The 11,999-nt window shown below is 38.6% G+C and overlaps 1 protein-coding gene and 2 long non-coding RNA genes across 3 annotated transcripts; all 3 read right to left on the bottom strand.

The window, feature by feature from the left end:
• LOC110436096 lies at positions 4,836 to 6,151 on the bottom strand. The gene is made up of 3 exons (XR_002453763.1): positions 6,065 to 6,151; positions 5,383 to 5,648; positions 4,836 to 5,298 (listed from the first exon to the last, which is right to left on the bottom strand). It is a non-coding gene; the product is annotated as an uncharacterized LOC110436096 (long non-coding RNA).
• LOC8085747 (histone H3.v1) lies at positions 6,867 to 8,727 on the bottom strand. Its single transcript, XM_021463506.1, has 5 exons — positions 8,719 to 8,727; positions 8,063 to 8,466; positions 7,451 to 7,594; positions 6,905 to 7,133; positions 6,867 to 6,875 (listed from the first exon to the last, which is right to left on the bottom strand). Exons 1-5 carry the CDS (start codon positions 8,725 to 8,727, stop codon positions 6,867 to 6,869), a joined length of 795 nt encoding a protein of 264 aa, XP_021319181.1.
• On the bottom strand, positions 9,000 to 9,302 carry LOC110436289. The gene is made up of 2 exons (XR_002454121.1): positions 9,213 to 9,302; positions 9,000 to 9,104 (listed from the first exon to the last, which is right to left on the bottom strand). It is a non-coding gene; the product is annotated as an uncharacterized LOC110436289 (long non-coding RNA).

The following is an 11,999-nucleotide window of genomic DNA, read 5'->3' as shown; positions in this document are numbered from 1 at the left end:
GACATGCTTAATCTCGATCGACCACGTGTCTCCCACTCTCCGGGCGTACATATGTAGGTCCATGGATTCCGCTGTGCTGCTTAATGCTTGTTATCAACTTATCCACCAAACTGTCGACAGCCTCACCAGAACGGTAGCGTCTGTGATTTATTGGTTCAACTCTTTCACCATGCGAGTGTGTGTGATGTGTGGGTCAAACCACATGATCCAATGGAGCTCCTAATCTAGTCCATTCCAGCAAAAGGATCAAATGGTGCCCCTTACATCCTTGCATGGGTCAGTGGATAGTTCCAGGTTCACTCCATGGAGCAACCACCCCCATCGTGACGTATTGGCATCGTCCTAGGGCAGACCGATGCGCTGCCTCGATCCGACCATCCGTAATTCTGTATTGGCGTCGGTGTTGATCCCGTATCCATAGCTGGCCGCATGGGCCGCGTACCTGCAAGGGCCTGACGCTCACTTACGGGCCCGCCTCTTGCTCGTGGCTCGCGCGACATCGTAGCACGCTCAGACTCTAGTTGGCTCACGGTAATACATACAGGAGATTGGTATATATGTGCATATATATATATATATACCTATATATACTTGCTCTATTGTCAGAATTGCAGGTATGCTAGTGCATATCTGGCATACCCTATGGGGCTGTTTGGTTGCTTGCATCTGGTGGGACCAGGCTGGCCAGATGCAGGGCAGTCTTGTTTGGTTGACTGCTTACGCCATTGAGCCAGGCTCTAGCCATGCAGAAAGGAGGCCGTGGCTAGGCTCTGCACGAACCCCAGAATCGGCCGTTTCTGCCGGGCCAGGCTCGCTGGCTGCACGAGTTAGTTTGTTTAATGATGTATTAGTGTATGATTAGTAAATATCAAGTGATATTAATATGTTTTAAAGATGTTTAAGATATAATTAGATAAACAAGAATTTTTAGAGCATATTTGTAAAAAATAAAAATCATAATCATTACTTTCTTTTTTTTATCTCTTCTCAGCCAGACTGAATAGATACAGTCAATCAAACACGACTGTGTTGCATCTCCTCAGGATGTCCCATATGAGCCTGGCTCTCCTGCTACGCGAACCAAACAGCCCCTATGGCGGAGGTCTAAACTGTCCAAGCATTTTCATTTACAATAGGCTATAGGTATATATATGCCAAAAAAATTTCGTCACTTCTCTTACAATTTAGGCGTCTGTTTTTTTCTTGGATGCGGCTAATGCACGGCCGTGCATGCGTTAAGCAGGCCGCACGCACACTCCGTAATAGGAAAAAACCTTCCTACGCGGGCACAAAATCACGTCAATCATGACCCCGCCTAGACAAGGCCCGCCAGAAGGCTAGGCCCACGCCCACTTTCCTGTTTTGCTTTTCCCTCACCTGGAAGCTTCTTCCCCTCTTCCCTGTTTTGCTTTTCCCTTTCAACCCTCAAAACAAAAGATGCCCATGGCGGCGCTGCCACCATCTAGGCAGCTAGCAGATTCATTCAAAACAAAGGCAAACTAATACATCCAAAACAAGCAGGTACGTGCGATTGTGCAAGAACTTGGTACTATCAGCTTCTTCTGCCACTACTTTCAACAAATAGTCTCAAAATAGAACTAGCCAGATCTGTTACTAGAAGGTTTCTTCTGCCAGATTTGTTCTCTTGAATCACCTAACTAGCCAGAACTGTTACTCTATAAGAAATAGTAGATCTTATCCTAACTTTTGAGCAATTCACTACTTTTGCATAAAAGCAAAATCAGTTGTTTTGCATAAGCAATCCAGATCTCTTGTATCACATAGTACTATAGTTTCTACTACATTAGCAGATCTGATACTACACCACTGTACGTCTTGGGTACCCATTGGATGACATGTGTATATGTTGTATGCACCACACATGCAGATGTACATCTTTCTGCATTAAAAAGCTTCTTATGTTAGCTGCTGCACATGGTTACTCCTATGCATTAAACTTTCTTGTGTTAGTTGCTGCACATAGCCTCACCCCTGCAAAATTAAACAAAAAGTACAACTGATAAAATCAACTAAGTAGATGACAAGCAAGCCTCAAATTACAAAACTTTCTCTAAAAGGAAGAGAACACAATGACACTAGATTTGTAAAAAAGTTGAAAAAACTGAATATGAAATAGATTACAAACCTAAAAGCATGTACTGAATAAAAGCTAGCATGTATTGAAATACAAAACAAAAAAAAGCATGTACTTAAACAAAAAAAACTGCATAAGTTGCTGGCCTATTTTGTCTAGTTTTGTACAGTATTATTGCCTAACAGGTTTGACTAAGTTGCCTACTGTCATGATATAGTAACAGACACCTATAGTTAATGTTTTGCATGCAGATCTCAAAAGATATGGATCTTAACAAGCTGCCACCAGATTTAGATGAAGATTTCTTGGGTGCATTTGATTTTGATTATATAACCAGCAACCCTACCTTCTGCACTCAAGTGTCCACAAATCCTGAAATTCCTCAGCCTAACAATGAGCATATGAACCAGCAGATTTTGCCTAGTATTTCTGAAGATGGTCATGCTGGTTTAGCAGAGACAAAACCTGCAGTTTCAGAAGAGGTTATTCCTACCATTTCTGAGATCAGATTGTCATTTGAACAGGCAAGAATAGAGGACAGGAATGAAGATTCTACTACTAATCCTGTAGTTGCTGAAGTAGCAGAAGAGGTGTGGTCTACACCTGAAATGCCACACAATGGGATGTCTTTTGCAACCTTGGATGAAGCAAGGGAGTACTACAACTCGTATGCAAAGAGAACTGGCTTCTCGATTAGAACAAACACGTCATGTCGGTCTGCAATCACGAGAGAAAAACAAAAGGTGCAGTTTGTGTGCAACAAGGCTTTGGCAGGAAAAGAAGAGTTGCTGCTCAGCTTGTTGATGGAATCACTTGCTACTCTGACAATGATGAAGCCGGAGAAGAGGATACTGCACAAGAAGAAGAGGATGAGCAAGTAGAAAAGAGGAAGAAGTTTGACGGATGTAAGAAAAGAAAGAGGGAGAAAATGTTATATACAAACTGCAAGGCAAGGATGGTAGTCAAAATCATTGGCTTTAGATGGCAAGTAATCTATTCTTTGGCCGAGCATAACCATGATCTTGTGGTTCAGCCCTCACTCAAGAAGTTCCTAAGGTCCCATAGAGGCATACCGAAGCAGGAAAAGGACTTCATTGTTTTGCTACATGGATGCAACTTGAGCACCGGTAGAATCATGCAGCTGATGAGCGAGTTCTATGGCTCAGCACAGCTGGTTCCATATGACGGCAAACAAGTTTCAAACTTCCGCTCCACCATCCACAAAACAGAAAAATTCAAAGATATGCAAAAAACTTTGGATTACTTCAGAGCATTGAAAGAAGAAGACCCTGAATTCTTCTACAAGATCAAGCTTGATGACAACCATAGGGTTGAGAACCTGTTTTGGGTTGATTCAGCTGCAAGGCGTGCTTACAAAGAGGCATACAACGATTGTGTCTCATTTGATGCAACCTATATGACCAACATATATGAGATGCCTTGTACACCATTCATAGGAATCAACAGACACTGTCAAACTTTTCAACTAGGATGTGCCTTTATAAGGAATGAGAAGACAACTACCTATGAATGGTTGTTTCTAACATTTCTAGAGGCAATGGATAGAAAAGCACCCCTTAACATAATCACCGATCAAGATCCTGCGATGAGAGCTGCCATTTGCATTGTGTTTCCAAACACAACCCACAGGAATTGCAGGTGGCATATCATGGACAAGTTTTCAGGCACAATTGGACCGATCCTTGCTAAAAATGATGAGCTGAATGAGGAGTTTATGGATTGCTTAAACCACACTGTAAGCCCAGAAGATTTTTAGTCAAAGTGGGCTACTATGGTCCAGAAATACGGTTTGGAGGACAATGTGCATTTTCAACACCTATACCACATAAGGCAGAGCTTCATACCAGCCTACTACATGCACAGTTTCTTCCCATTCCTCCAGTCGACTCAAAGGAGCGAGGGGTTCAATGCTTTGTTGAAGAAGTATGTGAACCCAAACTTGTCAGTGCTACAGTTTGTGAGGCAGTACCAGAAAATACAAGAAAAGTGTCTGGTTGCACAGGATGGGCAAGACTTCAGGACCGATGAGAATGAGCGAAGACGATGGTCAAGGCATCCACTTGAGAAGCATGCTTCCACTGTATACACAAAGAATATGTTTTACAGGTTCTCCAAAGAGTTTGAGAAAACTGCAGAATATGATGTGAAGCCTGTAGGGCAATTCTAATATTGGTTGGAGCCCAATAATAGCTTTGTTTTTTGGTATGGAAAAAGGAACTATCTTGTTACAGCAATAGAAGAGGATGAAAGCTATTGTTGCGAGTGCAGCAAGTTTGATAGGGATGGAATCATTTGCTGCCACATTATGAGAGTTATGGTTAGAATGGGTGTGAAATTAATACCAGAAAGGTACATCCTTAAAAGGTGGACGCAACAAGCAATTGCTAGTGATACTAATCAGGTCCAAAATGTGAATGCACCAGTGGGGCTTGTAGTCCGTGGGATGCCATTGACTAGTGAAAAAACTTTGAGATTAACCAATGCAACCACCGCGTTTGCAGCAATAGCAGTGGAAGGTTGTACAAATGATGAAAACTATGCTATTTTGGAGAAGCACATCAAGGAGATGCGATCTGAATTTGAAGAAATTAAGAAAAGGATGATGACAAATAGGCAAAACACTAGTGGTACAGAAGGTGGTGCTACAGAAGGTGCACAAAATGGTACAGGTGTCTCTACTCTAACTGGACCTTCATTGCAAACTGCAGGTTTAAAAAACTAGACACTATATTCTGCTTTACTTCATCTTTGTACGCTTGTACTAGATTGATTAGTTGCTTATTGCATTTCACATTGTAGGTGCAGTGGCTGGTCCAAAAACATCAAGTGTAGCGAACCCCCCAAAATCAAAAGCTAAAGGGCGCAGGAAGGAGAAGGCACACAAAAAAGGGATGAATGGTCAAGCGAAGAGGAAGAATAAGTGCAGCATTTGCAAATCATATGATCACAATGCACAGAGATGCCCGGACAAACTAAAAAAAAATAAAAACAGTTTCTTAGTGGGAATGCATACCTAGCAAATATTCATTTTACATCTCCATGCAATATTGTTTTCTGGATGTTGGAGCCATTTGTATGTCAGCATCTTTCGAATAGTTGGCATATCTTTTTCCTTAAACTGTGGCATGTTAATACCATTCCAGTGTTCACAGTGCATTAGCATGTGGAACCCGCAGTCATGACTGCAAAAAAAAAGTCATAATCATATGGAGGATGACAGAAAATTTAGATATGAAAATAATATGTATGTTGAACTGTTGACCTACTTGTTTGACTGCAATGGAACATTAATATCAATCAGTTGGTACTTGTCAATATTCTTCCTTGAATTAGGGTAATGTTTGTGCCAAAGTTCCTTAATTGCAGTGATCAAATTGTTGCAGCATGTCTTCAAGTTAATGTCAGCGAGAGACCTCATAGAATCGAGAACTTCAAACCTTTCTTCCCTTAGGTTCAAGACTAGAAGGAAGAAGTGGCCCACTGTTCTATCAAGCCTTTTGAAACGAATATTTTGCAATACAGGAAACATGACCTACAAAAAAATGCTAGCAAAAAAATGAGAATAGCTACTAAAACCAAAAAAAGGCTTCATAGCATCTATATTGCCAAAAAAAACATAATCCTTGAGTGATATAACAGCTAGCAGGCTTCTAAAAAAATAAAAATAAAAAAATGGTCGTGAATCAAATTGAGATATGGACAATTTAACATAGGCACTACCTGTTGTTCTCTGCCCTACACATGTCATATTTTGTTATTTTCTATAAATTGCTCCATAAATTTTAGAACACGAAAACAAAAAGTTATGATGGTAGGACACCCAAGGATTGCATAATTTTTTTTTTAAAAAAAGTATAGCCTAAAACGAAACAATATTATAGCCTAATGAACATAGTTAAATTGCCTATTTCGAAAAAAAAGAAGAGGATTAAGTGGACGATCAATTACCAATTGAGAACGGTCTAGGTGATGGAGGCTTCTTTGGAAAGCACTATTAATCTCCCCATTATCCAGAATCCCATCTTGTAGAAAAGACTGTAAAAAAAAGAATTAAAAAATAATGTTAGAGAAAAAAGTGCTTGTTTGAAAAAAATAAGCATACAAACTTAGAAACATCAGTAAAAGTAAAAAGAAAAGGGGGGATTCTCACAGCTATTCTTAGTGGGAGTATTTGTTTTACAGGGATCTTGGTCTTTCTGTCTTTTAATGCATATATAGCAATTTCAGCTACTGTGTTGAATAATTTTCCACCTGGTTTAACTGATTCAGAAAGGTGCTTCAAGCTCACATAGTAATCTGGATAACTGATTATGATATCGCTGCGTACAACATGGATGGATCATAGTTAAAAAAACAAAATACAAAATGAATTCGAGAGTTTAATAGGCGGAAAAACTAGCAAAAAAGAAAAAGTTGCACATACTCTCCTTGGCTTGAGCTTTGACTCGAACTCCTGGTTGACCTTCTAGTGGCCGAGCATACCACATCATATGCACGACTTGCAACCTTGCTGCACTTCAAGTCATTTCTGCCATAATCAATATATGGGGACTGCAAAGCACGCCCTGGTCGTGCTGGCCTTCTGGGCGGAGGTTGATACGCAGGTGTGTGTGAAGTGCTGGGAGCAGATTGTAGACCATAGGTTGTAGCTGATGTTGTCTTTTCAACTCTTGTTGGCTTCCTTTCTGAATGTTCAATTGGGTTATCTGTAGGTACAGGAGTTTGCTTAACTGCACTGCTAGAAAGTGACTTATCTGTCCTGTTTCTTTCTATATCTTCAATTTGGGCATCAAGTTCTTTAAATTGTTCTTCACTTAAATTGTCCCAAAAATATTCATCATCATATTTCCTTGCGTTCCTTTCTGAATTACATTCACTTGGCTTTGATGGTGGACGTTCACGGGGTGTGGGAAAATCAATGAATCTCATAATGTCCATTGGTGGGGGATCAAAATCCCATTTAGAGTGCTTTTCTGATTTTTCTTTGTTTTCCACAACATTAGCAGAAGGAGGGAGCCTTTAGCCATGAAAAAGAACAAAAAATAGTGTTAGTACTGTTGTGTTACTAGAAAAAAAATTGATTTAAAAACAAGAACAAAAAATGCTATCTATTCATAGTTGCAATAATATCTCTCCATAGTCGAGCAATTTTATTCAAATGACATAACAAAGGAGTGATACTAGTGTAGGTGACCATTTAACACATAAACACAACTGACCCATAAAGTATAAAAAATAGACACAAAAAAAATATAATTGCTACCAAATTACAAATAACTTGCCTCGCTAATAAATATTAAGTTGCTTAACACAAAAAAAATATATCCCATTTACCTCAGCCTTTCCCTTCTTGATTGAGAAGGAACAACTTCTAGTGGTATTGGTTCTGATTCCCTTGAATCACCAGCCGGTGCATCAACTTTAGTGTGCTTTCCTGATTTTTCATTCTTTTCCACAACACTAGCAGAAGGAGGGAGCCTTTAGCCATGAAAAAAAACAAAAAATAGTGCTTAGTACTGTTATGTTACTAGAAAAAAACTTGATAAGTTATGATGCTTATAACCAAGGAATTAGTCATCTATTCCCTGGTTAATGAACCAGGTTGAAGAGGCACAACCCAAGCTAATACCAAGATGACAAAATCAGAAAATTTGAGATGGAAGGGCCAGTCATAAAGTAGGAAAAAGAAATACTGGACTTTGTGCAGGCAAAAGATCAAGACCAGCATGGATGAGTATGAGACATATGTTGGCTGAGACAAGCTATGATGCTTATAACTTGTGGTAGTAGTCTTAGAATGCAAAAAATCATACAGATAAAAAAACAGCACAGTGCATTCATTGTAGGGGGACAAGAACCATGCATATACAGTAAGTCAGTAACAACTGTTTTGACAGATACAAAAGTTCTCCGAACAATTATTCACAAAAAAATATCTCATTTTACCTCAGCCTTTCCCTTTTTGATTGAGAAGGAACAACTTCTAGTGGTGGATCAACTATGTTGGTTGCATCATCCTCATTAGAGACACTCTTGTCCTCTAGCTCCACTTCTTTGTCCACCTCCTTATCCTCTAGCTCCGCTTCTTTGTCCGCCTCCTCATCTTCCTCGTCCTCCTTCCAATCCTCCTCCTCCTCGTCCTCCTCCTCCTCGTCCTCCTCTGTCTCTTCGTCTTCGTCATCAACATTCTGTTGGTGATTTTTGGTAGTTCTTCTCCGTGTTGACCTTCTGGGCTCCTCTTGATCCTCAGAATCATCGCTGATTGTGGACACCTCACTTATAAATGTTCCTATCACTTCAGTGAAACCAATACAAGCTTTCTTGACAACTTCAGATAATTTCTTTTTCTTCTGTAATTTAAAAAAAGTGTAAAAAATGTTAGCTCCTAAGTGATTGTAACTGGACACACAATAAGCTAGATTGCCTATTTACTAAGTCATTGTCGCCTAATAGATGACATTTAAATTGTCTAAAAGAAAATGCAATCCACTACAACATTACCTGCTCATCACTAATAGAGGCTCCAGGAACATCTCCTAGAATGTATTTTAAACAGTTCAAATGCAAAAAATGTTTACAACAATTAATGCTTTACAGCTAACCTTGATCATCCTAAATTTTAGAACTATTTGCATCCTTTTCTTCTCACGCCTGAGCTATCATTTCTGATTGTCTTACTATTAATGCTTTATCAGCCGCACTGTTTTTGCTAATTTATAACAATATTATTGCTTAATGCCTAACACTATTTTTGCCTAACACAATGACATTTGTGTTGTGAAAAACATTCAAAAAACTGAAAACTGGCAGAATATTTCAGGGCTTCCAAAAGTGAAACTGAAAACTGAAACTGAAATTGAAATTTGGATTCTATTTTCCATACCTTTGAAGACATGGGTGCAGATGCCCTGTGTGAAATAAAATTATCTATGTCTTAGAAATCCCCAAATAAAGAGGTCTCAGTGACTGAACCAGCTAGTTTCTTGAGCTGTCACACGAAAAAATGAAAAAAAAAGAAAAAAGATTTGACTAAATTGACAAATGCATAGTACATATAAAAAAATTGACACAGAAAAATATACAAAAAAAATCATACCTTGAGTTTCCCAAATGTGCCATTTGTGTTAGTATCCATCTTTATGACCTTGTTGATAAGTTTCATGTTCCATGCTGCAACTCTTGGCTGTTTTTCAGGGACTTGTCCAGGTAAAGTATCTAAAAAGGCATATATGTAAGGTACCATTAAAAAACATGTAAAAGAGAAAAAAAATATAGTACATGAATAGAAGATTAAAAAAGAAAAAAGAAAAGACACTCACGGAGAGGAAATACAGACAGCCTAAAACAGAATCCTTTTTATGCATCTTTCCCACGGATCCTTTGAGAGTATCTACTACAAATTTGCACCAATTCAATTCCTTAACTTTTGATAGATCAACCAAAGAAGGATAGCACTTTGGGCTGATGCACAAAGCTGTGCTCCCACACAAAAAAGTTGAGATAGCAACCATGAGCCAACATCGGAGGTAGTCATCATTTGCTTCCTTGTTTGCGCACAGCCTTTCTGTTATTGTTGTAATTGCAGGAGACCTTCCGTTGTCAAAGCTGCACTTTTCATTGATGAAACTAATTGCACTTCCATTGAATTCATATTTAACCTCATCTTCACCCATAGGTAACCCAAGTATCCTATTCACAGCAGCTGCATTTACTTTAATCTTCCCTCTTCCAGGAATTACAAGCTCTTCTGATTCACCATCCACATTCTTCACAAGCCATTTACTTAGGGCAGATGGCAATCGACCACTTCCTATCTCAAGCAAGCCTCCAAAGCCAGCATCACTAACAAGCTTCCGTGGGCCTCTGACATTTCCTTGTACAATCTAAACAGTCTAGCAGGAGTTGCTCTATTCCTTACACCCTGAAAAATGCAAAAAAAAAGGGAAATAAAAAAACAAAAAAATATAAGATTATATACACTTATAAAAAAAAGGATGATTCAAACATACATGTGTCCCGCTAGTGCGACCACCACCAGCGCCCCTCTTTTTGGTAGCCATTGTCTATAAGTAAATTTAAAAAAGTTAGAAAAAATCATACTGATTCAGAAAAAAGCATACACAACTACCAGCAGGAAAATGGCATGAAAAAAAAACAAAAAATGGTAATGTTGTAGTGGATTGCATTTTCTTAGGCAAAAAAGTGTCATTCATTAGGCAAAAATGACTTCTTAAAATGGGCGATTTATGTATTCTAAAAAAGCATCTTCTTACTATAACTACTTCCATTCAGCAAATGCACTAAATACTAGTTCTGAGACTTGTTTCTTGTCTCCCAACTCAAGAAACATGTGCCCAAAAACTCATCAGCAAAAAAAGGAAGCTGCTTGGCTGGCAACAGAGAGCCAAACTGGTGCCAGCTATGTAAGCTGCGGTAGCAGAAGTAGATGGGAAAAAAACACGGTAACAGATTAGTCATTCTTATCATAGCTTAGAACTCAATAGCGGTTATCCGCTCCTATACCCAAACATTATTTTAAGAATCATTTGTTAGATGCAAATATTTTCTAGATGCAATATTTTAAGAGCCAACAGCTGACCCAAATATTTTGCACTCAACAACTACACAAACTAAACAAAAGATGCGCCTACTTCCCTACTGTGTTTGAAATCAGACTATCGCTTGAAAGAAACAACAATATAGGATGTTCGTGGAGCCTCTATTGGTGATGAGCAAGTTGCTGCTGGAAAAATACTTGTAGTAGATTGCATTTTCTAAAGCAATTTAAGGATCATTTGTTAAGCAACAATGTTTTCCTAAATAGGCAATTTATGTATTCTGAAAAAGCAAATATAGCATCTGTGTTCACATGGCACTCATAGCCCCCTCCCCCCTGATTTATATGCGAAAAAAATACATGGATAGTTTATGAGAATCATATAAAATGGATATTGGTTTGAAAATGGTCAATATACCTTATATAGTAGGCATGGGCCTTTTGTAAAAAAGTGGAATATGTAAGTCTAAATGTATTAGTGAATTTTCTGCATTCAGTTTAGAATATTGAGTTGTATTTTACAGCAGCATAGGCATGAAAACCAGGGCGGATCCACAGGGTGGGCTGCCCGGACTGCAGCCCCCCCTTGAGCCTGATTTATGCCTTTAAATCAATAGTACTTCCATTAATCTCTAACTTTAGTTCTAAAAGCTTCACTATTTAGCCCCCCCAGTCCCAATTCTAGATCCGCCCCTGATGAAAACATTATAAGTTGTGGTGAAAACAAGCATTATATTAGGCTTTACCTTTTTAAAACATTGCAGCGTAGGCATTAATTGCAAGAAAAATTACAAAATTGTTTATAAACAGCGTAGCTTTACCTAAAACCCAAACATAGCTAGCCTAAAGCCAATCAAAGAAGGTCTTGCCTTGGCCCTTTGGCCATGGCTAGACCTCTAGTATTGCGAATAACATAAAAGGCACTTGAATCTACATAATTATAAGGACAAGACAATATTAATGGTTTGCTTGTAATATAAACAGCGTAGTTTGGCTCTTAAGTTGGCCAATGTTAACAAGAAAGATGATAGATGAGAACCCATGAACAATACTGAATGAACCATGAGTTTCCTAAACATGTATTCCAGAAATGGGTAATAATTAGAACACAGGAAAAAATACTAAAAACCTAGAACATAAAAAATGCTTAGCTAATATTTATAATTTGCTTGTTGATTTAGTATAAGTTGCCTACATGAAAGTAATGAAGTACATGTTTAGGAAAAGAGGCATGAAATGTGCTCTCACCACATATGTACTTATTTACATATTGCGCACATCATACATGCTTTGTGCTTTGTACTTGATCTTCCCCTCCTAGATAAC

The sequence above is a fragment of the Sorghum bicolor genome, chromosome 6, assembly GCF_000003195.3.
Source record: "Sorghum bicolor cultivar BTx623 chromosome 6, Sorghum_bicolor_NCBIv3, whole genome shotgun sequence".
In the NCBI taxonomy this organism is placed as follows: Eukaryota; Viridiplantae; Streptophyta; class Magnoliopsida; order Poales; family Poaceae; genus Sorghum; species Sorghum bicolor.
The sequence above is the reverse complement of the archived record's forward strand: the minus strand, read 5'-3'. Positions and strand labels throughout refer to the sequence as shown.

Excerpts from the sequence above, each read along its gene's own strand:
- LOC8085747 (XM_021463506.1), bottom strand. Across the intron at positions 7,595-8,062 it reads TCAAAAAGGGAAAGGCTGAG|GCTCCCTCCTTCTGCTAGTG; the intron begins GTAAAATGAGAT and ends TCATGGCTAAAG. Across the intron at positions 7,134-7,450 it reads TCAAGAAGGGAAAGGCTGAG|GCTCCCTCCTTCTGCTAATG; the intron begins GTAAATGGGATA and ends TCATGGCTAAAG.